Source organism: Chiloscyllium punctatum, chromosome 33 (assembly GCF_047496795.1).
Source record: "Chiloscyllium punctatum isolate Juve2018m chromosome 33, sChiPun1.3, whole genome shotgun sequence".
NCBI classification, from domain to species: domain Eukaryota; kingdom Metazoa; phylum Chordata; class Chondrichthyes; order Orectolobiformes; family Hemiscylliidae; genus Chiloscyllium; species Chiloscyllium punctatum.
The window spans coordinates 15,911,928-15,937,921 of record NC_092771.1 but is presented as its reverse complement, the minus strand read 5'-3'; the positions used below and the strand labels follow the sequence as shown (position 1 = coordinate 15,937,921).

Genomic DNA, 25,994 nt, shown 5'->3' with positions numbered 1-25,994 from the left:
CTGCTCCTCGGATGCTGCCTGACCCGCTGTGCTTTTCCAGCAACACATTCTCGACTCTGATCTCCAGCATCTGCAGTCCTCACTTTCTCCATTCAGCTCATCATGTCAGCACTGCTGCCTCACAGACTCATGGACCCAGGTTCGATTCCATGTTGGGTGACTGTCCTGAGTTTGCACGTTCTCCCCATATCTGCATGGGTTTCCTCCGGGTGAACTGTTTTTCTCCTGCGGTTCAAAGGCATGCAGCTTAGGTAGATAAGACTTGGGAATTGCAGGATTACAGAGATGGAATGGGGTGGGGCTTTGTCTGGGTGGAATGCTCTTTGGAGAGTCAGTGTGGTCTCAATGGGCTCAATGGCCTGCTTCCACACTGCAGGAGCACTATGATTCAATGAGATCATGACTGATCTGATAATCCTCACCTTCACTTTCCTGCCTTCATAATCTTTGATTCTCTTATTCATTCAAAATCTATCTATCTCATCTTTGAATATACTTAATCACCCAGCCTTTACAATTCTCTGTGTTAAAGAGTTTCATAGATTGTCACAAGTAGACAGGATGGTTAAGAAGGCATTTAGCATGTTTGTCTTCATTGCTCAGACCTTTGAGTATAGAAATTGGCATGTCATGTTGAGATTTTACAGGATGTTCATGAGGCTTCTTGTGGAGAACTGTGTGTAGTCTGGTTGCCGTGCTATCAGAAAGTTATGATTAAACTGGAAATGGTTCAGAAAAGATTTACCAGGATGTTTCTGGTAATGGAGAGCTTGAGTAATAAAGAGAGGCTGGATAGACTGGGAGTTTTTCACTGGAGTGTAGGAGGTTAAGGGGTGACCTTATAGACATTTATAAAATCATGATGACATAGGTAAGGTGAATGAAAGGGCTTTTTCCCTAGTTTGGAAGAATTGAAAACTAGGGGGCATATTTTTAAGGTGAGAGGAGAAAGATTTGAAAAGGACATGAGGGGCAACTTTTTTACACTTTAATATAGTAGCTCCTTAGTAAAGGAATATATATTTTTAATGCTCATTCATTGTGGGTGTCCCTGGTCAGGCTGTCATTTTCTCCCCAACCTTAAGTTAACACAACCAATAATTTGATATAAAAACAAAGTGCCAGAGATTCATATTGGACTCTCAACATTAACTGTTTTTCCCTCTCCGCAACTGCTGTTAGACCTGCTGACTTTCTCCCAACACCTATGTTTTTGTTCTTCTTTTAGATTTCCAACTTCCACAGTATTCTGCTTTTACCTATTAAAAAAGTGATTCGCAGGAATGGCACAGTGAGAGGTGACCTTACTGAAGTGCACTATTGTCTTCGCAGACTTGACAAGGTAGATGTAGAAAGGTTGTTTGTTGTAGCAGATCCCAGGACATTGTCTCAAAATAAGGCGTCACCCATTTAAGACAAAGATGAGGAGGGATTTCTTCTTTCTGAGCCATGGAGTCGTACAACGTGGAAACAGAGCCTTCAGTCCAACCAGTCCATGCTGAAAATGTTCCCAAACTAAACTATTCCCACCTGCTTGCATTTGACCCATGTCTCCCCCAAACCTTAAAAACCAAAACAACTGAAAATGCTGAAAATCAGAAACAAAAACAAAAATTGCTGGAAAAGCACACAGGGTCTGACAGCATCTGTGGAAAAAAAGTAGAGTTAATGATTTGGGTCCAGTGGACCCGAAACATTAACTCTGATTTCTCTCCATAGATGCCACCAGTCCTGCTGAGCATTTTCAAGCAATTTCTGTTTTTGTTTTTGTTCCCCCCAAATATTTCCTATTTATGAACTTATCCAAATACTTTTTGAATGTTATAGCTGTAGCTCCATCTCCGGCAGTTCATTCTACACGCGAACTACTCTCAGTAGGCAGGAAGATGCCCAAGAACTACCATGATCATATTGAATGACACAGCAAACTTGAGAGGCCATAGTGCACACACCTGGTCCATTTCTTGAGAAATGAATGCCCTCAATGCTGGAATGTAAATTAGGTGCAGTTGATAGATTTTTGCTCGGCAAAGGGTGGGAACAGCGAAAGCCAGATGAAGTTAAAGATCTTTATCGTGATCTAATTGAGTGGTAAAACAAACGAAAGAGTTTGACTCAAACAAAGAGAATGATGGAGAAACGCAGCAGGCCTGGCAGCATCTATGGAGAGAGAAAGCATAGTCAGTGTTTCAGTATTACCTTTCTTCAGAAGTGGAGAAGGGCTAACAAAACACAACAAACAGCGGAATTTGAGAGGTGGAAGAAATGCATGTACACAGTCCGGTGTAGGTGGTAGGACAGGTGGATAAGAGTGCAAAAAGGTTTATGGGAAACTCTCCTTTACTGGGTGAGGTGTTAAACACAGAAACAGGGTTTTAATGGTAGAACTATATAATAACATAGAACATTACAGCACAGTACAAGCCCTTCGGCCCTCAATGTTGTGTCGACCTGTGGAACCAATTTGTAGCCCATCTAACCTACACTATTCCATTCTCGTCCATATACCTATCTGATGACCATTTTCATGCCTGTAAAGTTTGCGAGTCTACTACAGTTGCAGGCAGTGCATTCCACACCCCTCCTACTCTCTGAGTAAAGAAACTCCCTCTGACATCTGTCCTATATCTATCACCTCTCAATTTAAAGCTATGTCCCCTCATGCTAGCTTAACCATCTGATAAAAAAGGTTATCACTGTCCACCCTATCAAACCCTCTGATTATCTTATATGTCTCAATCAAGTCACATTTCAATTCTTCTTCTCTCTGACGAAAACAGCCTCAAGTCCCTCAGCTTTTCCTTGTAATACCTTCCCTCCGTACCAGGCAACATCCTAGTAAATCTCTTCTGAGCCCTTTCCAAAGCTTCCACATCCTTCCCATAATGCAGTGACCAGCTGCAGCATGACCTCATGGTTCCGAAACCCAATTCCTCTCCTAATAAAAGTTAACAGTCCGTGTGCCTTCTTCACAACCCTATCAACTTGGGTGGCAATTTTCAAGATAACAGATTGTTTAGACCACAGCTGGAGTTTCGTGTGCAGTCCTGGTCACCAGAAGGATATAATTGTTCTGGAAAAAGTACAAAAGAGATTTGCAAGAATGTACAAGTCTTGAAAACTGCAGATTGAGGAAAGGTTGGATAGACGAGGGCTGCTTTCCTCAGCACAGAGGAGGCTGAGGAGTTATTTGATTGAGGTGTACAAAATAAGAGGAGCCTGGATAGGTTGGTCAGGGAAGGCCTGTTACCCCCTAGTGGGGAGATCAATTACCAGCAGGCACAGATTGACAGTGATCGGCTGAAAAGTTAGAGAGGACATAAGAGGAAAAACTTTTTCACCGAGAGGGTGGTGGATGTCTGGAATTCCTAGTCCAGTTGGTGATTGAGGCAAAAACCCCCAACTCATTTAAAAAGAATCTGAATCCGCCCCTGCAGCTCTGGAACATTCCAGGCTACAGACCAGGTGCTAGATGGTGGGATTAGAATGGGTGGCTAGTTTATTCAGCTGTGCACCACAATGGACTGAATGGATTTTCCTTGTTGTATTTCTTTTATGGTTTCTGTGGTAACATATCTTTCCTTTTTCAAAACCTGATGTGCATAACCTGATTGGCCAGTGCATGTGTTTATCACTACATTTAGTTTGCATTTTTTCTCTTAGCTTTTCAGACTTACTAACGCTTGTCATTAAATCCAACATTATATCACACACAAGTTCTCAGGTTTGAGGGTGGCTCTGAGACCTAAGGGGCAACTTTTTCACACAGAGGGTGGTACGTGTATGGAATGAGCTGCCAGAGGAAGTGGTGGAGACTGGTACAATTGCAATATTAAGAAGCATTTGGATGGGTATATGAATAGGAAGTGTTTGGAGGGATATGGGCCGGGTGCTGGCAGGTGGGACTAGATTGGGTTGGAATATCTGGTCGGCATGGACGGGTTGGAAGGGAAATAGACAAACCTTTCCAATTCCAAATGAGAGAGGGAAGCTGCACCGATGATGTCATCAATGTACTGGAGAAAGAGTTGTTGGTGGGGGCTGGAGTAGGATGGAACAAGGAATATTCCACACATCCCACTAAGAGCTGGGCAGAACTGGGGCCCATGCGGGAACCCACGGCCACATCTTCGACCTGAACAAAGTGAGACGAGTCAAAAGAGAAGTAGCGCAAAGCGAGGGCAGGCTTGGCCAAGTGGCGGAGAGTTTAGATTAGATTAGATTACAGATTAGATTACATTACAGTGTGGAAACAGGCCCTTTGGCCCAACAAGTTCAGACCAACCCACCGAAGCGCAACCCACCCATACCCCTACATTTACCCCTTACCTAACACGACAGGCAATTTAGCATGGCCAATTCACCTGACCTGCACATCTTTGGACTGTGGGAGGAAACTGGAGCACCCGGAGGAAACCCACGCAGACACGGGGAGAACGTGCAAACTCAACACAGAGTGTTGGTAGGTAGGGATGGTTGAGGCCTTTTTTTCCAGGAGGAGGAGGAGAGCCCTGAGACCATCCTGGGGGGGAATGGACGTGGAAAGGGATCGGACATCCATGGTAAAGAGGAAGCAAATGGAGCCTGCAAACTGGAAATTCTGAAACTGACGTTATAGCATTAGAGGAATAGCGGAAGTAAGTGGGAAGGGACTGTACAGGTGGAGAAAGAAAATTGCATTGAGGTAGGAAGAGATGAGGTCTGTGGGTCAGGAGCAGGCAGAAACAATGGGTCTGCCCGGGCAGTCATGTTTGTGGCGTTTGGGAAGGAGCTCAGGCTTGGGAGACTATAAACTTGGAAGCAGTGGAGCAGAGGTCACCAGACGAAACAAGATTAGCGGCTGTTGTGGATGTAGTCTGGTGTTCATGTCTGGGGTCATGATCCAGGGGAAACAGAAGGAGGTATCTGAGAGCTGGCACTCAGCCTCAGCAATGTTGAGGTCGGTCTGCCAGACAACAGCACCACCCTTATCGGCACCCTTAATAACAAAGTCACAGTTGGATCTGAGATCAGAAGAAGATAGGTTCAAATAGTTAGGCAGCAGAGAAAGTGCGGTAAGCAACATCAGCTCTCGATGAACAGATTGAGACCAGGTAAAAGGCTAGATGGAGGGGTCCAGGTGGAGGGAGAGTGTTGGAGCTGGGTAGAGGAATCTGTGGGATGGACTCTTGTCCAAAGAAATGCTCACGAAGGCTGAGGTGACAGAAGGAATGTCCAACATCATGTCATACCAGAAATTCAGTGAGATGGGTGAGCAGAGGGACAAAACTAAGACCATTGCTAAGTAGAGAACATTCAGCATCAGAGAGCAGAAGGTCAGAAGGAATAGTAAATATACAATGGGAGATGGGGCTCAGAGAGGGGATGGAATTAAAATGAAGAGATGGAGAGGGTGGTTTCAGAGGAGCACGTGTATCTCTGATTTGTTACATTTTGTGTTCCTAAATGCCTGAAAGGAAAAGAAAACAAGTTTCTTGTTAGAACATGGAATGGGCCGGAAGATGAAGTGGAACTGGGAGGCAGGGCAGGCCTGAGCCAGTGTGAGGCATAGCTGATGGAGAGAGGGGCCCAGAGCGTACATATAGCAATGCACAGCACTGAGTGTGAATCTCAGGATGCAGTGAGAACAGCTCTCTGAGGAACATTGAACATCACGGAGATGCCAGTGATCCTGGACAGATTCAAAACACGAAGGATGAAACTTTAGTTGGAATACACGTGGGTGTGAGTCTGAGCTCAGGCAGTCATTGAGAAATGAGATGTGGCTGTGAAAGTGAGTTTTGGCAAATGCCTCATCAAAGACCAGAAGCAAAATGTAAGTAAGGACTGCGAACAAGATTGGAACATAAATCCTGCTGGACAGAGGAATAGAACTTCTTCAAGTTGAATTCACCTGGAAGAGACGTGGCAGTGAGGTAAACACTAAATAAAACAAACCAAAGAACTATAGATACTGGAAATCAGAAACATGAGCAGAAATTGCTGGAGAGTCTCTACATCTGTAGAGAGAAAGTATAGCAATTTAGCAATCAAATTGTTTGAGCAATGCACAAGAAATTGCAATGCAATAGCTGAAGCAACATAGATTTTCCTGGTCTATAATCGTCCATTTCATGAAAGGGTAGGAGATGAAAAGAGAATAACATTTTGAGAAGGTTACAGGTTGTTTATTTCAGCCTTTCAAGATGTTAATCAGGTCAGACAGTCTCTCTCCACTTACTCTATTCCTGTTCTTTGAAAGACTAGGGGTGCTTAGAAAATAGACCAGATCTTTCATCACGGAAATTAGGAAACATTTCAACACGCAAAGGATGGGACGTGTCTCGAACTCTTTTGCAAAGGCAGTCAATACTGGAATACAAAAAAAACTGCTGGATAGGTTCAGCTTTTTGGGTGACATCTGTGCAGAGAAAAGCAGAGAGCAAGCTTGTTATTTTTTGCCAAAGTGACAAATGTGTTGAGGGTTACTTTCAGGATTTTTTTCTGCCACAAGGCCGAGCAAGATGTCTCACCATGTCTTACTGAATCCACCTCATTAACTACCTACCTGCCCCTCTCACCCAATTCTAGCCCTATGCCATACCTGGATCACGCTCACTGGATCTCAAGGTCTTATATTGTTTCAAATGATGACTGCTCATTCTTCTGAACTCTTAACAATTACATTCCTAACCTGTTCAATTCCCCCTCATAAGATAGGCCCAATTTTAGATATTTTCTAATCAACATACTAAGAGATGTTATTCTGGGGCAAGTAGGATTTGAGCCCAGTTTTAACTCTGTGTCAATTTTTGATCTGTAATATATAAATGGTGGGAGGGGCAGCACTGCTGTCAAATATCATCAGGAACCCAGGTTCGATTCCAGCCTTGAGTGACTGCGTGTAGAGTTGCACATTCTCCCAGCGTCTGCTAGAGTTTCCTCCGGGTGCTCCGGTTTCCTCCCACAGTCTAAAGATGTGCAGGTTGGGTGGATTGGCCATGGCAAAATACAGGATTACAGAAATAGGGCATGTGGGTGGATGATTCTGGGTGGGATGATCTTCAGAGAGTCAATGCAGACTCAATGGGCCAAATGGCCTGTTTCTGCACTGTAGGGATTCCATAATTCTAGAAAGGAGGGAGGATTGAGATTCCATAGAATGTCACATAGTATGTGTTCTTTAACCTTACTGTGAACACTGTATTGTTGTAACTTTAACCAAGCACTGAAGATTGCATCAATTTTATAGGCAGGCATATTCTTGAGTCATTAGACTACTTTAATAGCTGAGCAAAATTGGGTACTGCAGATACTGGAGATCAGAGTCAAGATTAGAATGGTGCTGGAAAAGCAGGTCAGGCAGAATCCGAGAAGCAGGAAAATGGATGTTTCGGGCAAAAGCCCTTCATCAGGAATCCTGATGAAGGCCTTTTGCCTGAAACGTCGATTTTCCTGCTCCTCGGATGCTGCCTGACCTACTGTGTTTTTCCAGCATCACACTCATCGACTTCAATAGCTGAGTCAGTCTCATTCATATTTATATGACAGGAAATATTCCAGTGCTCCAAATACCAATATTCAAATAAAGGAATGTCAAGGCCCTTCCCATAGTTTCATCATCACCTCCACCTCATAATAAATAGACTCACATATAAGTTTAGTTCATTGGAAAATTATGGATCATTTTGTTAATGTTACGTTTTGGGTCTGCTGCCTCAAGATGTATTTTAGTGTGAATATCTTACAGATCTACAGATAGCAAGCTCGCCATAATCCCAGAGGCTGGTAGTGGTTTAACCCAAGGGTCACCACGTGTCAGGTGAGGGGAGATTCTGGATTAGTGGTGCTGGAAGAGCACAGCAGTTCAGGCAGCATCCAAGGAGCTTCGAAATGGATGTTGAGAAGGAGTGACCTTCATTGTAACCTTAGTAGGTTTGGAAACTGAACTTAGACTGTTGCCATCACTATGCTTTGCAAACCAGCTGTTCAAGCTAACTGATCTACTCACGACACAGATAGGTGTCAGATTATAAACATGTATTGACATTGCTATTGTAAAGGACACTAATTCAAACTAGCACTAAGTCACCAAGGACAGTTGACTGAAATATAGTATTAGGAAAGTACTGGAAGCCATTCTTACAACCTTTTACTTTTTCAAGTCTCTGTGTCACTCAGGAAACAATGTAGCTATTGCATTTACAAAATCAGGAAGTGGGTAAAGGAAGCACAGAATGATTGCCTAAGAGACTGAAAGATAATCTCTCTTCAAAACAGCTTAGTTTTAGGAGTCTATATTGTCATAGCACAGAATGGCAGGATATGTGTTGCTGAAACACAGGCACAGTAGTAAGTAATTCAACTCCTTCAGCTAGATTGTAGACAATATGTATCTTGTCTTTATTGCTCTACCTTGTTTTCATAAAGCTGAAAACACCTTTCCCGACAAATGTCTACTGATTTTGGTTTTGACATGTTCACTTGACACCTGCCAACACTCCCCTACTTGCTTTTTTTGGAACAGAGAGAATTGAAGCTTGCAATTTAAAACAAAATCTCAAAGTTACCCAGTGCAGGTGTTGAAAAGAGCTTTTCACAGAGGGAAAGGATTGCGTCCTAACTTCTAGCAGCTGCTCCAGGGTATATGACTAAAGTAACTGACAGAAGCATCTGTGGAGGAGGGGAGAAATACTGTCCAACATGCGTGCACACACATACACACTCATCTGGAGAAAGGTGAGTGCTTTATTGGATTAGATTACTTACAGTGTGGAAACAGGCCCTTCGGCCCAACAAGTCCACACTGCCCCGCCGAAGCGCAACCCACCCATACCCCTAACCTACACAAACGGGCAATTTAGGATGGTCAATTCACCTGACCATCCTAAATTGCACATCTTTGGATTGTGGGAGGAAACCGGAGCACCCGGAGGAAACCCACGCAGACACGGGGAGAACGTGCAAACTCCACACAGCCAGTCGCCTGAGGCGGGAATTGAACCCGAGTCTCTGGTGCTGTGAGGCAGCAGTGCTAACCACTGTGCCACCGTGCCACCCACTAATTCTTTTGTGGGGATGTGAATGCTGGAGATCTGAAGTAAAAACAGAAAGCACAGAAGAAACTCAGCAGGTTTGGCAGTTTCTGTAGCGAGAGAAAAACAGTTGACATTTCAAGTCCAGTATATGACCCCTTTTCAGAATTGAAAGTTAAAAATCTATCTGACAAAGAGTCACTGGACTCGAAACACTAACTCTGCTTTTTCCACCCCACCCCCCCAGCACAGGAAGGGTTAAGCCCAAAACATCAACTCTCTTGCTCCTCAGATGCTGTCTAACCTGTTGTGCTTTTTCCAGTGCCACACTTCAGCGACTCTGACTTCTCCCCTACAGATACTGCCAGACCTCCTGAATTTCATGAGCAATTTCTGTTTTTATTAAAAACCTATCCTTTGGTAAACACTCAAAGTTATAAAGCATGGAAACAGTCCAACCAGTCCATGCTGAACATAATCCCAATCTAAACTAGTCCTACCTGACTGCTCCTGGCCCATATCCCTCCAAACGTTTCCAATTCACGTACTTATCCAATGTCTTCTAAACGTTGTAATTATACCGTCATCCACCACTTCCTCAGGAAGTTCATTCCATACACAAACCATCCTCTGTGTAAAATATTTACTCCTCAAGTCTTTTTAAAATCTCTCTCAGCTTAAAAATGTATCACCTAGTCTTGAAATCCCCTAATGTAGGGAAAAGAGAACCACCATTACCCCCACTTATACCCCTCATCTTAAGATAAAAGTCAGAATTTAGGTTTATTTGAGTTCCAGCAATACTTTATGCCAAATTATGTTTGTTGTATGTGTCACGTATGTGTGGTTTAGCTTTTTTGACTAAAGGAATTTTCAGTCTTGGCAATATGCATCATAACTCACTTGGAATCGCAATTTAGATTTTGTCGACTGTGAGAGAATTGTGCTGACTCAGAAACAGCACCAACCCCCATTCTGACCATGTGGAAAACCTTTCAAGTAACATAGCATGGTTAACTTTAAAAAGTTGGCTTTTGCTATTTAAATGGTTGAATGGGGGCCTGTTACAAAAAACAAAGTAATTCTAAGAAAGCCCTGCAATTGAAACACTCTGCAAAATACAATTTTTAAAATGTGCATTTGTAAACTAGTGGCATAAGGAATGGCTGTGCATACAATGAGCAGGACTAAGTGACCACTGTGTATGCCCAATCCCATGAGGAAGAGTCGCAGTGTCAGATGGACTGTATTTCAGATTAAGATGCTGAACTGAAATCCTGGCCATAAACTGCTTGTCCAAAATGCTGGATGCTGATTAAGAAAATGAAGGGAGCTGCTCCTGGCCAACATTTGTCTCCCGAAGAAAAGATGATCTGAAAATCGTGCAGTACAGGCTATCTGGTCCATCATTCTCTGGACAGCTCTTTGCTCTTCACATTTCACCTTTTTAAGTCAAAATCTGATTCTCTTTTTGAAAAAGATTCTGCTTCTACCAGTTATTCATTTGCACGTTCCAGATCCCAACAGGCCATTCACTCACTAATAATCATTTATCTGATTTACCATCTGTTGAACCGTTATTTTGTTGGTAAAATTTAACTGTGACGGTAACACAAATCTAAATCATTCCTTTGAAAAAAATCTGATACACAAACCAAGTTCTCCTTCTTACCTTGTTGTCAATTGCAAATGTTTATCTAGGCTTTGTGCAAATTGTCAAAGGCAAGAGATCCTGAAATTCTGGTCTCCTTCCTATTGGAAAGATGTTGTGAAACTTGAAAGGGTTCAGAAAAGATTTACAAGGATGCTGCCAGGATTGGAGGATTTGAGCTATAGGGAGAGGTTGAAGAGGCTAGGGCTGTTTTCCCTGGAGCATTGGAGGCTGAGGGGTGACCTGATAGAGGTTTATAAAATTATGAGGGGCATGGATAGGATAAATAGACAAAGTCTTTTCCCTGGGGTGGGGGACTCCAGGACTTGAGGGCACAGGTTTAGGGTGAGAGGAGAAAGATATAAAAGAGACCTACGGGGCAACGTTTTCACGCAGAGGGTGGTACATATATGGAATGAGCAGCCAGCAGATGTGGTAGAGGTTGGTACAGTTGCAACTTTTCAAAGGCATCTCGATGGGTAAATGAATAGGAAGGGTTGGGAGGGATATGGACCAGGTGCTGGCAGGTGGAACTAGATTGGGTTGGGATATCTGCTCAGCATGGACGGGTTGGACTGAAGAGTCTTTTTCCGTGCTGTACACCACTATGACTCCATGACTCTATTAGGAAATATGCAGCATTATAATTTACTAATACGTCCAAATCCTACCAATGTACGTTTTAGAGTTGGTGTTTCACACCACGGCTTTTTAATGTCTTATAAAAGGGCATCAACCTGAAAATTCCAAATTTCTTTCTTTCCCAATGAATTGAACACAAAGATTTTGCTGGCACTTCAGTGCAGTGCTGAGGGAGAGTCATACTATTGGAAGGGAGTATGGGGAGGTGATGGTCTGTCAATCCAGACAACATCTGAGAGACATTGGTTTAAATCCCATCATAGCAGATGGTGGAATTTTAATTCAATAAAAATACCTGGAATTAGGAGTCGAATAATGACCATGAATCGATTGTCAGGGAAAAGCTCACCTGGTTCACTAATGTCCTTTAGGGAAGGAAACCGCCATCTTTCCCTGCTCTGGCCTATGTGTGACTCCAGCCCACAGCAATGTGGTTGACTCTTAACTGCCCACTGGACAATAAATGCTGCCTGGTCAGAGCCACCCTCATCCTGTGAATGAGTAAGCAAAAAAAGGAGATGCTTCCTTTTGTATGAAATGTGAAGTTGAGAGCCTGTCAGTTCTATTAGAACATAGAACAATACAGCGCAGTACAGGCCCTTTTGCCCTCGATGTTGCGCCGATCCAAGCCCACCTAACCTACACTAGCCCACTATCCTCCATATGCCTATCCAATGCCTGTTTAAATGCCCATAAAGAGGGAGAGTCCACCACTGCTACTGGCAGGGCATTCCATGAACTCACGACTCGCTGAGTAAAGAATCTACTCCTAACATCTGTCTTATACCTACTACCCCTTAATTTAAAGCTATGCCCCCTCGTAATAGCTGACTCCATACGTGGAAAAAGGTTCTCATGGTCAACCCTATCTAAACCCCTAATCATCTTGTACACCTCTATCAAGTCACCCCTAAACCTTCTTTTCTCCAATGAAAACAACCCCAAGTGCCTCAGCCTTTCCTCATACGATCTTCCTACCATACCAGGCAACATCCTGGTAAACCTCCTCTGCACCCGTTTCAGTGCCTCCACATCCTTACTATAGTATGGCGACCAAAACTGTACACAATACTCCAGATGCGGCTGCACCAGAGTCTTATACAACTGCAACATGACCTCAGGACTCCGGAACTCAATTCCTCTACCAATAAAATCCAGTACACCATATGCCTTCTTCACAGCACTATTTACCTGGGTGGCAACTTTCAGAGATCTGTGAACATGGACACCAAGATCCCTCTGCTCATCCACACTACCAAATATCCGACCATTAGCCCAGTATCCCATCTTTTTGTTACTCATACCAAAGTGAATCACCTCACACTTACCCACATTGAACTCCATTTGCCATCTTTCTGCCCAGCTCTGCAGCTTATCTATATCCCGCTGTAACCTGCCACATCCTTCCTCACTGTCAACAACTCCACCAACTTTCGTATCATCCGCAAACTTGCTCACCCAACCTTCTAGCCCCTCCTCCAGGTCATTTATAAAAATGACAAACAGCAATGGTCCCAAAACAGATCCTTGCAGAACACCGCTAGTAACTGCACTCCAAGATGAACCTTTACCATCAACTACTACCCTCTGTCTTCTTCCAGCCAGCCAATTCCTAATACAAACCTCCAACTCACCCTCAATGCCATACCTCCGTAATTTTTGCAGTAGCCTACCATGGGGAATCTTATCAAACGTCTTACTAAAATCCATATACACCACACCTACTGCTTTACCCTCATCCACTTCCTTAGTCACCTTCTCAAAGAATTCAATAAGGTTTGTGAGGCAAGTGTGAAAGATTTTATTGCATTTATTGGACATGGTTAGAAGTTACATGACAAGAGGTTATAGTCCAACAGGTTTATTTAAAATCACAAGTTTTTGGAATGCTGCTCCTTCAATAGAATAAACTTATTGGACTATAACCTGGCGTGACTTCGGAATTTGTCCACCCCATGTCCAACACCAGCACCAGTAGTTACCTGGTCAGTCAAGACAAAAATAAAAGCAACAGATGATACAATTATAGAACCAGACAGTGCAAAAAATGCTCTTCAGCCCATCAAGTCTGTACTATCATAAATACAGTACTAACTACAGCAGCCCCACTTTCCCACATCAGGCTCATCGCCTTGAACACTTTATGTTTATTCAAGTACTTTAAGGTTGTGATTTTCTCATCAGTATCACATTTCTGTTCTGAATAAAGGTCACTGAACTTGAAATGTAAACTCTGCTTTCCCTGCATAGATGCTGCCAGACATGCTGAGTATCTCCAGCATTTTATGTTTTTGTTTCAGATTTACAGCAGTTCTTGGTTTTATTTTATTTCACACGTCTGTTCCTGGGATCTTGCTGTGCACAAATTGGCTGCCACGATTCCCAAAGCATGACTGCATGTCAAAAGCGCATCATCAGCCACAAAATGCTTTGCGAGGTTTTGAGGGTGTGACAGGGGCTGTACAAATGCACATCTTTGTCCCTCCACAGATGCTGCCGGAGCCGGCTACGACTCTTCCCTCGAGGAGGGGGGTGTTTCCAATCGTGCAGCCAATCTGAAATGTTCTGCACATTAAGATAAGCAGGTTCCCCATGAGATCCCCAGCGTGTCAGCAGAATTTCCAGTGTGGTGCAGAGTCCTGGCTTTTAAAGTGTAAGCTGCCCAAGCTAACATAAATCTCAGAGGAATTCACAGTCCACCCAGTATTCTAAAAATTTAGCTGAAACTTTACTGCCAGGATGCTGTGCAAGTATTCGGCAATTCCAGTGCATTTATGCCCATCGATTTCAGCAAGTGTTCAGAAGAACAAAAGGTTATCTTTGGAAATGAACGCTTGGAAAAGCACTTTGACATGCAAGCAGCTTAATTATTTCTCAGTCCCCTTATTCACACAAACCAATCTGGCATGAATAAGATGGAATCAATTCACATTGTTTGCCTCTCCTCACTCATTCCAGCCCCAAAGCATTGTCATTCCAAGGTCACCAAGGTCATCTTCAGGCTTCAAAGGAATCAATCCTCAGCTCGTGAGAACTGTGCGGCATCCATTGTTCTGTGTGCAAACATTGTGCATCAATTGGTGAAGGGAAACCCCTAACTTGAGGAAGACAGATCGATTCTAATTTGAAAGGCCACCATCTTGTGCTTGGGGGAGGTGGCTGTGAGTGTGGGGACAGCAAACTATTCTCACAAAGGGTTACAGAAAGCGAGGAGAAAGTGAGGAGTGCGGACGCTGGGGGTGACGGGAGAGTCAGCGTTGAAAGTGTGGCGCTGGAAAAGCACAACAGGCCTGGCAGCATCTGAGGAGCAGGAGAGCTGAAGTAAAGCTAGTAGTGATGCAGCAGGTAATAAAGAAAGGAAATTGAATTTTGTTGTTTATTGGTAAAATAATAGAATACCAGTGTAGGGAAATGTTATTGCAACTATACAACCACACCCAAGTATTGCATACAGTTTGGATCCCAGACTTGAGGAGCAATGTAGTTGCGTTGGAGCCAGTTCAGAAGAGTCACTTGATTAACTCCAGAAAATGAGAGGCTTGTCTTATGAAGAGAGACAGAACAGTGTAGGCTTATATTCTCTGGGAATTTAGAAGAAGTTAGGATGTCTTTGAGTCCTAATTGACCAGCAGGCTGAGAATTGACTTAACATTCCCACAGGCAGGTATAGAGTCATACAGATGTCCAGCACAGAAGCAGACCCTTCAGTCCAACTTATCCATGCTGACCAGATATCCTAAATTAATCAAGTCCCATTTGCCAGCATTTGGCCCATATCCCTCTAAACCCTCCCTATTCATATACCAATCCAGATGCTTTTTAAATGTTGTAATTGTACTAGCTTCCACCACTTCCTCTGACAGCTTATTCCATATACGTACCACCCTTTCCATGAAAAAGTTGCCTCTTAGGTCCCTTTTAAATCTTTCCCCTCTCACCTTGAACTTATGCCCTCTAGTTTTAGACTCCCCTTACCTACCCTGTGGAAAAGACCTTGTCTGTTTAGAATCAAGAGTGTGGTGCTGGAAAAGCACAGCAGGTCAGGCAACATCTGGGGTGCAGGAGAGTTGATGTTTCGGGCAGAAGCCCTTTCACCTTGTCTCTTTACCCTATCCATGCTGCTCATTATTTTATAAACCTCTAAAAGGTGAGCCCTCAACCTCTGATGATCCAGGAAAAACAACTCCAGCCTATTCAGCCTCTCCCTATAGTTCAAACCCTCCAACTCTGGCAACATCCTTGTAAATCTTTTCTGCACCCTCTCAAGTTTCACAACATCCTCCCTGTAACAGAGAGACCAAAATTGAATGCAGTATACCAAAAATGTCACCAATGTCCTGTACAGCCAAAACATGACTATATTTTCTTTTCCAATAACTGCACACGCGCAGTCCTACTGATCAGAACTAAATTCTGTTTTTCCTTCTTTAATGGGATGTGTACATCCCTGGCAATGCCAGCTTTTGATGTCCACTTGTAAATGCCTTCTGAGGGCGATTAAGAGTCAACCACATTGCTGTATGTTCTGGCATCATATAGAACCAGACCTGGTTAGGATGGCAGATTTCCTTCTAGTTGGGTTTTTCCTGACAACTTATGGCATTTTAATGGTCATTATTATTGAGACAATCTTTCATTTCAGTTTCTTTTGAAAAAAAATAAGATTACATTTGACTTCTAGTCCAGTGACATTACCACCACCTCTCCCTACTGTGCATTTCACCAGTGCTCAGAAGGTAGAGATAAAAATTTTAATAAGTCAAGGCCACACTTGAATTGATATGATGCTTTGTTTCACAGACAGGAAGTGAATGCACAAAGTATCATCCAAGATCAAATCTTACCTTGGAACTTCTTCAAGAACAAACAATACATTATCTCTATTATCAGGCTTACTTAGTCCTTCTTGCTCAATGTTGCTGCTTCTCACCTCAAGCTGGACATGTTTTCTGAAATTGTGCTAAGCTTCCAACCAAGAATGAGCTGTTGTGTTTGAATTGAATTGAACTGATTTGAAATGAATTAGCTTAATTCTCACATGTACACAAATGAGTGAAATGTTTACAGTCGCCACATTATAGCACCATCTGAGGTAGAAAGATATCCTAGTACAGATACTTAAGACCAAATTCTTAGGAAACAAAAAAATTATAAAAGTAAAGAAATAAATATAGGACGACCCCTGTGTCCGCGGAATTGTTTTCCGTGGTGTCACTTACCCACGGTGTCACTTACCCGCGGTTTACCATGGCTGGATCATATAAAAGGGAATGTTCTGGAATCAGAGAGCAGGAGGCTGCTGGGAAGGTATGTTTCCCATTGAACTCAGTGGGTTCACTCCTATCCGTCGTCTCGGGCTTCCATGGTGGGTCTTGGAACGTAACCGCTGTGGGTACAGGGAGCTACTGTAGTCAAGCATTATAGGTCATAGGAATAAATTAGAAAAATAACGAAGTAAAAAAGTTCAAAATATCAGTCTTTCTGACCCAAGTCCATGCCACCACGTAGTCTCTGTGCTGGAGACTGCCATCTGTGCGGGACCCACCAATGTAGGAGTTGCCCCTCTTCAGGCGCCATCGCTTCAGCGCTGGGCCCACACTCGCCCCACAAACACGAGTCTCTGGCTCCGCTGCCGGGCTAGGCCACTGCTGGGTCACGAGTCCCATTTCAGCTGCAGATGTGCCTTGCCAGCGCCGCCATCTTGAAGATTCCATTGCCACCATCGCTGCCATCCCCAAACGTCGGGAGAATGACCTCGCTGCCACTGCCACAAACATACACATGAACCTTTACCCATTCCTTCAGCCAATGAGAGAGCTGTCCTTCAGATTCTTGTCCAATGAACAATTCAATAGTTTGCCTTTCAAAGAAATGAACATCTTCTTCACTGGTTCTTGGAATGCAGATGTAAATCAAACCGTTCCACTTTCTGATGTTGAGTAAAGCAGACCATAGCCAATGCACCAGTTTGAGATAGACTGGTGAACTGCTGCAATGCTGATTTTTTTCTAACATTTTCAATACACCTACCATTTTAAAAAGTGCGTAATCATTATTTTAAAATTAATTCTTCAATGTAACTCAGTCTAGATATTGTCTATGAAAACAGAAATGCAAACCAATCCATGAGACATTAATACCCATTATCACGTGGAATTGTGCCCAGATCATAACTCTGAAGGGAAGGGGACATAAAGCACATTGTAAATCCCCACCATGAATACTGTGGGCTCATATTTCTCATTCGACAAAGTTGTAAACTGCAGAATTGGACCCAATAGAACTTCCTGTATGGAACCATGATAGAACAGCAAAAATAAAGTATCAATTCTTCCAACGTTCCCAAGGATGGAAGGAGACTGGAATAGAGAGGTGGTTAATGGGAGATGGAGTTGAGTCTCAGGCAGCAAAGTGAAATTGCCCACCTGGTTAATTTAAAATGTGTAGGAAGGACTCAACAGGTCTGGCAGCATCTAGAGAGAGAGAAATACAGTTAACCTGTGAAGTCTGATATCATTCTTCTGACTTCTTTCAAAGATTTTCACAGGGTGGGTGAGGTTAAGAGCTCGCTGGAGTTGACCAGACGTAACATGGTTAGATTAGGGGCAGCAGGGTTGAAACAGTTGTAGTCAATGCAAAAAAAGTGAAAGTTGGACCAAAATGAAAGCAACTGGACAAAATCTTTTCAATCAGTCTTTCCTGGGTCAGCCACATTACTGTGGATCTGACGTCACGTGTACAACAGATGAATTTATGCAATGGGGAGGCGATGTCCTTGTGGTATTATATCCAGGCTGCTAATCCAGAGACCCAGATAATGGTTTGGGAAAACTGGTTTGAATCTGACCATGGCAGGTAGAGGCATAGAGTCATAGAGATGTACAGCATGGAAACAGACCCTTCGGTCCAACCCGTCCATGCCGACCAGATATCCCAACCCAATCTAGTCCCACCTGCCAGCATCCGGCCCATATCCCTCCAAACCCTTCCTATTCATATACCCATCCAAATGCCTCTTAATTGTACCAGCCTCCACCACTTCCTCTGGCAGCTCATTCCATACACGTACCACTCTCTGTGTGAAATATTTGTCCCGTAGTGAATTCAGTTTAAAAAGAAATCTGGAATTAAGAGTCGCATGATGATCATGAATTGATTGTTGGAAAAACTCTGCTGGTCACTAACGTCCTTGAGGATAGGTAAGAATGGCCTACATGTGACTCCAGACCTACAGCAATATGATTGACTCTTTACTGGGCAAGATGGCCCAGCCAGTGATGGCCTCATCCCCTGAGTGAATTAAAAAAAAAGCAAGCTCCCACCAACAACAACGTGGTAATAGCAAGATAATCTGTTTCTGTGATATTGATTGAAGGTTAAATATCAATTTAATTATGAGTGCCAATGTTGCACAAGGTAATAGTACGGAAGGATTTACTCTTAAGCTATATGGAGTTAGGTCCAATCTGACAATGTCACACAGTCATTGGGTGGTGAAAAAGTCTTACACAAAACCTTGATGGAAACAGACATGACAGACCTGACTCCTCATAGTTGGAATTATGCCTAACTTGTGAATATTAATTTGTATCTTTCCTGCTATAAACTATACATTGATAAGTAAGAAAAGTTCCTCTTCTTGTTCAGGCTTTATACTAGTCTAACCTCTACCATTGATAATTAGATTCAGCATGGAAAGGTATATTGGACTGGTAGGTGTAGTAATTGAAACAAGGTAAGCCAGGTGGACCTCATATAATATGAGGTGGCCTGATAGGGGGTTTAATCTGGTCCAATCAGGGAGCCTGGGTGAACAGATAGAAGCAGGAGGGGCCTCCTCGTGGGTCTGCTCCTGGGCCTGGCCAAACTGGCCATCAACAGGTCCAGGCAGCGGGCCGTGGAGGGGGTCGTTAGGGCCGACTGCCTGCCCCTCTTCCGGGGTTACGTTAGAGCCCGGGTGTCCTTGGAGAAGGAGCACGCGGTGTCCACCGACACCCTGGAGTCGTTCAGGGAGAGGTGGGCGCCGCAGGGAGTGGAGTGCATCATTTCTCCCTCCAACTCTATTTTGATTTAGTCCCTACCCTCCCCTTCACTGTTTTGCTCACACAACATTGCCCTGTGGTTTGAAGGGCAGTGCTTGTCACTGGCCACCCGGGTGTTTTTCCTATCTTCCTGGTGGTGGAAATTGAATAAAGATTTGTGCACTTTGTGTCTTTCACTGTGTCTCACACCTGCACACACACACCATGGGTGCTGGGGAAAAAAATAAGCACTACCGCACTTAGGCGGTAGTGTGGGGGTTAATTTTAATAAAAAAAAAGAAAAAAAAAAAAAAAATATAAACAGGAGATTCAGAGTCTCTTCAGTTTAGGGGAAAGAAAAAAAAAGGAAAAAGAAGCAGGAGGGGCCTCCTCGTGGGTCTGCTCCTGGGCCTGGCCAAACTGGCCATCAACAGGTCCAGGCAGCGGGCCGTGGAGGGGGTCGTTAGGGCCGACTGCCTGCCCCTCTTCCGGGGTTACGTTAGAGCCCGGGTGTCCTTGGAGAAGGAGCACGCGGTGTCCACCGACACCCTGGAGTCGTTCAGGGAGAGGTAGGCGCCGCAGGGAGTGGAGTGCATCATTTCTCCCTCCAACTCTATTTTGATTTAGTCCCTACCCTCCCCTTCACTGTTTTGATCACACAGCATTGCCCTGTGGTTTGAAGGGCAGTGCTTGTCACTGGCCACGCGGGTATTTTTCATATCTTCCTGGTGGTGGAAATTGAATAAAGATTCGTACACTTTGTGTCTTTCACTGTGTCTCACACCTGCACACGCCATGGGTGCTGGGGAATAAAAATAAGCACTACCGCACTTAGGCGGTAGTGTGGGGGTTAATAAAAAAAAAGAAAAAAAAAAGAAAAAGAAAAAAAAATAAAATAAACAGAGGATGCTGAGTCCCCTTAGTTTAGAAAAAAAAAAGAAGCAGGAGGGGCCTCCTCGTGGGTCTGCTCCTGGGCCTGGCCAAACTGGCCATCAACAGGTCCAGGCAGCGGGCCGTGGAGGGGGTCGTTAGGGCCGACTGCCTGCCCCTCTTCCGGGGTTACGTTAGAGCCCGGGTGTCCTTGGAGAAGGAGCACGCAGTGTCCACCGACACCCTGGAGTCGTTCAGGGAGAGGTGGGCGCCGCAGGGAGTGGAGTGTATTATTTCCCCGTCCAACTCTATTTTGATTTAGTCCCTACCCTTCCTTTCACTGTTTTGCTCACACAGCATTGCCCTGTGGTTTGAAGGGCAGTGCTTGTCACTGGCCACTCGGGTGTTTTTCCTATCTTCCTGGTGGTGGAAAATTGAATAAAGATTTGTGCACTTTGTGTCTTTTCACTGTGTCTCACACCTGCACACACACACACTATGGGTGCTGGGGAATAAAAATAAGCACTACCGCACTTAGGCGGTAGTGTGGGGGTTAAATATAAAAAAAACAAAAAAAAAAGAAAAATAAAAAGAAAAAAAACAGAAAAAAAAAAACAGGAAAAAAAAATAAACAGGCTTCTTGCACTTTGTGTCTTTCACTGTGTCTCACACCTGCGCACACACACCATGGGTGCTGGGGAAAAAAATAAACACTACCGCACTTAGGTGGTAGTGTGGGGGTTAGATATATAAAATAAAAGAAAAAAAGAAAAAAAAGAAAAAGGAAAAAATAAAAAAAAGAAAAAGGAAAAAAAAAATTAACAGAGCATTTAGAGCCTGGGTCTCTCTGGGGAAGGAGCACGCAGGTGTCCACTGACACCCTGGAGTAGAAGAAAAAAAGAAGAAAAAAAAAAAAAAATGAAGCAGGAGGGGCCTCCTCGTGGGTCTGCTCCTGGGCCTGGCCAAACTGGCCATCAACAGGTCCAGGCAGCGGGCCGTGGAGGGGGTCGTTAGGGCCGACTGCCTGCCCCTCTTCCGGGGTTACGTTAGAGCCCGGGTGTCCTTGGAGAAGGAGCACGCGGTATCCACCGACACCCTGGAGTCGTTCAGGGAGAGGTGGGCGCCGCAGGGAGTGGAGTGCATCATTTCTCCCTCCAACTCTATTTTGATTTAGTCCCTACCCTCCCCTTCACTGTTTTGCTCACACAGCATTGCCCTGTGGGCAGTGCTCGTCACTGGCCACTCGGGTGTCTTTCCTATCTTCCTGGTGGTGGAAATTGAATAAAGATTCGTGCACTTTGTGTCTTTTCACTGTGTCTCACACCTGCACACACACACCATGGGTGCTGGGGAAAAAATAAGCTCTACCGCAGTTAGGCGGTAGTGTGGGGGTTAAAAAAAAAAGAAGCAGGAGTATGAAGGAGCACGCGGTGTCCACCGACACCCTGGAGTTGTGACTGGCCACTTGAGTGTTTCCTTCCCTTTGGAGATTGGATCATTTTGTGACTGTGACCGTGCGAGGACTGTTCCTGTTGCTGCTTGGGGCCTGCCTCCCTGCTGGTGCCTGGGGCTTGGGAGAGGCCTGCCTCCACTGCTAAAAAAAAAAGAAGCAGGAGGGGAAAAAAAAATTACCAGAGCTATCCCTAACCTCAAGAAAAAAGAAAGAAAAAAGAAAAAAAGAAAAAAGAGGAAAAAAAAGAAGCAGCAGGGTTGGGGAAAAATAAGCACTACCGCAGTTAGGCGGTAGTGTGGGGGTTTTAAAAAAATCTAAAAACTGATCACACAAAGAAAAAAGAAAAAAAGCAAAAAAAAAGAAGCAGGAGGGTTCCTGGTGGTGGAAATTGAATAAAGATTCATGCACTTTGTGTCTCTCACTGTGTCTCACACCTACACACACACCATGGGTGCTGGGGAAAAATAAGTACTACCGCAGTTAGGCGGTAGTGTGGGGGTTAAATAAAAAAAAGAAGCAGGAGGGTGAGAGGTTCTGCTCACATTAGGAGCCAGTTCTGAGCTAGCTGGGTCAGTGTCATATAGTATGTAAGTGTAAATAAAGGATTATTTGGTGACGGGATACTGGCCTCTGTGGAGTTATTGCACTTGGCACTGCAGGGGATGGGCTGCATCATCACCCTGGACAATGACATTTTGATTTAGTAAGCTGCTGCTTCCTTATAAGTTCCTATTAACCATTCATTTGTATTTGCATTCCAGTGCCCCATCGGGGTTTTTTTAACCCAATATTAGGAAGAAGGATTGGTGGTAGCAGACTACCCGAGCAGCAAACTGCAAGTATATGTGAACCAGAAGATAGGATGTGGTGGCTGCAACAGATATGATAGACAACTCTCCCCCTCATTCCCAAAATAGTGACATGGAATTTTTTACATCTGCCCAAGAAGGCAAATCATAGAATCCCTATAGTGTCGCAACAGGCCATTTGGCCCAACAAGTCCACACCAAGATGAAGCTTTAGTTTTACCATCTGAAAGATAGCACCTCTGACAGTACTGTATCTCCTCAGTACATTAGTGTATTCGGGTGTCAGCGTTGACTTTTGCTGAAGTCCGAGTTGTGAACCTACAATATTCTGATACAAGGGAAGAGTGCTATTAGTTAAGCCACAGTGTATAGTTCTCAAGTGGCATTCTGAGCCAGACGATTGTGGAATCAAGCCCCAATTCAGAGGATTGGACCCTTGAAATAGGCCTATGTCTCAGCACAGTTCTGGAGGATGGTGAAGCATTCAGAGGAGCTGAGTTCTGATGAGACATTAGTAAAAGGACCTGCCTACCCTCTTAAGTCGTAACAAAGCATTCTGCCACCGCATTCTAAGGTAAGGGTGCTCCACCCAATTTTCATCCTTCAATCGACATCAATAACAAATCCCACCATCTTGTCATAATAACTAAGTTGTTTGTGCGATCTTGCTATGCCTAGGGTTGGAAGGTTTGAGCTATAGGGAAAAGCCAAACAGGCTGGGCCTATTTTCACTAGAATGTCGGAGGCTGAGGCGGCGACTTTATAGAGGTTTATAAAATCACGAGGGGCATGGATAGGGTGAAAGGTCTTGTTCTTGGGGTGAGGGAGTCCAAAACTAGAGGGCATAGCTTAAAGGTGAGAGGGAAAGGGTTTAAAAGAGACCTAAGGGACAGGTTTTTCACACAGAAGGTGCTGCACATATAGAATGAGTTGCCAGCAGAAGTGGTGGAGGCTGGTACAATTACAACATTTAAAGCATATCTAGATGGATACATGAATGGAAGGGTTTAGAGGGATGTGGCAAATGGAATTAGAATAATTTAGGATCTCTGGTCTGCATGGATGAGTTGGATCAAAGGGTCTATTTCCATGCCATACGTCTCTATGACTCTACATTGATTGCCAACAGAGAGTGCACTTCAAAAGTACCTACCATAAAGTAATTGAGATGTACAGCATGGAATCAGATCCTTCAGTCCAACTCGTCCATGCCGACCAGATGTCACAACCCAATCTAGTCCCACTTGCCAGCGCCCTGCCCATATCCCTCCAAACCCTTCCTATTCATCTACCCATCCAGATGCCTTTCAAATGTTACAGTTTCACTAGCGTCCACCACTTCCTCTGGCATCTCATTCTTCACTGGTCTTAAAATGCATTGGGATATCCTGCAGTTAAAGGCAGCACCACACAAATGCAAGTCTTTCTTCTCCACCCTTTGCTTTCAGCTATTGGCTTTACCCTGTGGTGCAAGAATTACTGACTTGTTAAAAACTGCTGCACAAATGACAACATCTCTGGCTAGCTGTTAGCTGTTTAACCACTTCACTCTTTGTGTTTTCTCTGACACAGAACCTGAGGACTCAAAACTGTAATGAACACGTGGGAAAATATGCATTTATAAAATCCACCTGATCCTTGTAAGAGGATAATGGCTTAACATTTAAATGGACACCATTATCCAAATGAAATGAATCCATGCTTGTAATAATTTCCTAAACTTGAACAGTAATCATCAGATACATGTTGAAAATATTTTTAAAATATGTTTACTTGTCTAAATGTAATAATAAAACATGACATTTCATAAGAATGAGCTATAAGGTCTGAATGTTTACTCATTAGAATTTATGTTGAAACAAGCCTTTAAAGGGAATAAAAATTTATCTATATTTTCTTTATAGAATATAGAACATAGAACAATGCAGTGCAGAACAGGCCCTTCGGCCCTCGATGTTGCGCTGACCTGTGAACTATTCTCTGCTCGTTCCCCAACACTATCCCAAAATCATTCATGTGCTTATCTAACAATTGTTTAAATCTCCCTAATGTGGATGAGTTGACTACATTAGCAGGTAGGGCATTCCACACCCTTACCACTCTCTGCGTAAAGACAGAGACATACAGTACAAAATCTGCTCTTGAATTGTCCCACATTAACACAGTATGGATTATTTTGAAAAGGCTACTCATACATAGTCATGCTTATTGCTTTAGATCTATACTTACACTTTGGTATTACTTGCAGCATTGCCCATCACAGACCACCGGTTACAGTAACTCTGCAACTTTTAAAACATTTGAAGTATTAGTCACTTTCGTACAGAAGAAACACTCAAGATTCAGATTACTCTAGCACCAATTAGATCTGCATGAGGGCAGGGAGGAACATTTGATTGACACACCTGGCCAGCCAATAAAAGTTGAAATCTTCAAGAATCTTGATTGACATTTTAAACCACCAATAGTGGACACAACCAAGACAACCAATAAACAGGGTTAGAAACAGAAACAGCTGGAAAGGTTCAGCAGGTCTGGCAGCAGAGAAGTCAGAGTTAACTTTTCAGGACAAGTGACTGCCTCAGAGCTCAATAAACAACGTAACTTGTCAGATGCTTAGACATCATCTAGACTCGAAAAGTTAGCCAGCTCTTTCTCTATAGATGCTCTTTGATCCGCTGCAAGTTCCACCATTTGTTGTCTTCAGTACAGATTCCAGCATCTGAAGTAATTTGTTCCTCTACAGGGTTTTAAACCAATTGGAATTTTGCTGACATGAAACCAGAAATTGCTAGAGAAACTCAGTAGTCAGGCAGCATCTGTGGAGAGAAAGCAGAGTCAACGTTTCAGATCCAGTTATCCTGCTTCAGAACATTCTGGGATTGTGCTGAACAGACTTTAAATAATGAATGCAGGAGTGAGTCAGTCCTGGTTCTGTAGTTGAGAAAGGAAATAACTGCAGGCTGACAGATGTTACAATGATGTCAAGCCCCTTCATTGCTTCTGCTGGCAACCCGGACTTTCGTTTTTTTGTTGAAAATATGTTGATGGCATGTGCGCGCGGGTATTTGTTACCCAAGAAATGAGTGAGCCATTTCAGAGGACGGTTCAGAGTCAATTGCAGTTTCATAGGTCTGTAGTAACATGGATAGGCAAAAGTGAGGATTGCAGATGCTGGAAACCAGAGTCTAGGTCAGAGTGGAGCTGGAAAAGCACAGCAGGTCAGGCAGCATTGGAAGAGCAGGAAAATCAACGTTTCAGGCAAAAGCCCTTCATCAGGAATCCAAAGCTTGCTGTGCTTTTCCAGCACCACTCTGATCTGGACACTGGAGTAACATGGATGCCAGACAAGGTAAAAGTCGCGGATTTCTTTCCTGAAAAAAATCAGATGGGTTTTGTTTTTAACAACAATGGGTGGTTGTTGCAATTGTCACCATTACTGACAATCGTTCAATTGCAGGTATTAATAATTTAATTTAGTGAAATAACTAACTCTGCCATCAGCATTGTGGGATTTGAGCCCATGACTTCAGA

The 25,994-nt window shown here is 43.7% G+C and overlaps 1 protein-coding gene across 2 annotated transcripts in view; it reads right to left on the bottom strand.

Annotated features, from left to right (window-relative positions):
* pkma (pyruvate kinase M1/2a) overlaps positions 1–24,733 on the bottom strand; it is a 55,015-nt gene extending 30,282 nt beyond the window's left edge. For both annotated transcript variants that reach the window (XM_072553057.1, XM_072553055.1), the window contains exon 1: positions 24,690–24,733. In XM_072553057.1, coding sequence (XP_072409158.1) covers positions 24,690–24,718 — 29 coding nt within the window. In that variant the 5' untranslated portion in view covers positions 24,719–24,733. The remainder of the gene's footprint in view (positions 1–24,689) is intronic.
* Between the last annotated feature and the right edge of the window lie 1,261 nt (positions 24,734–25,994).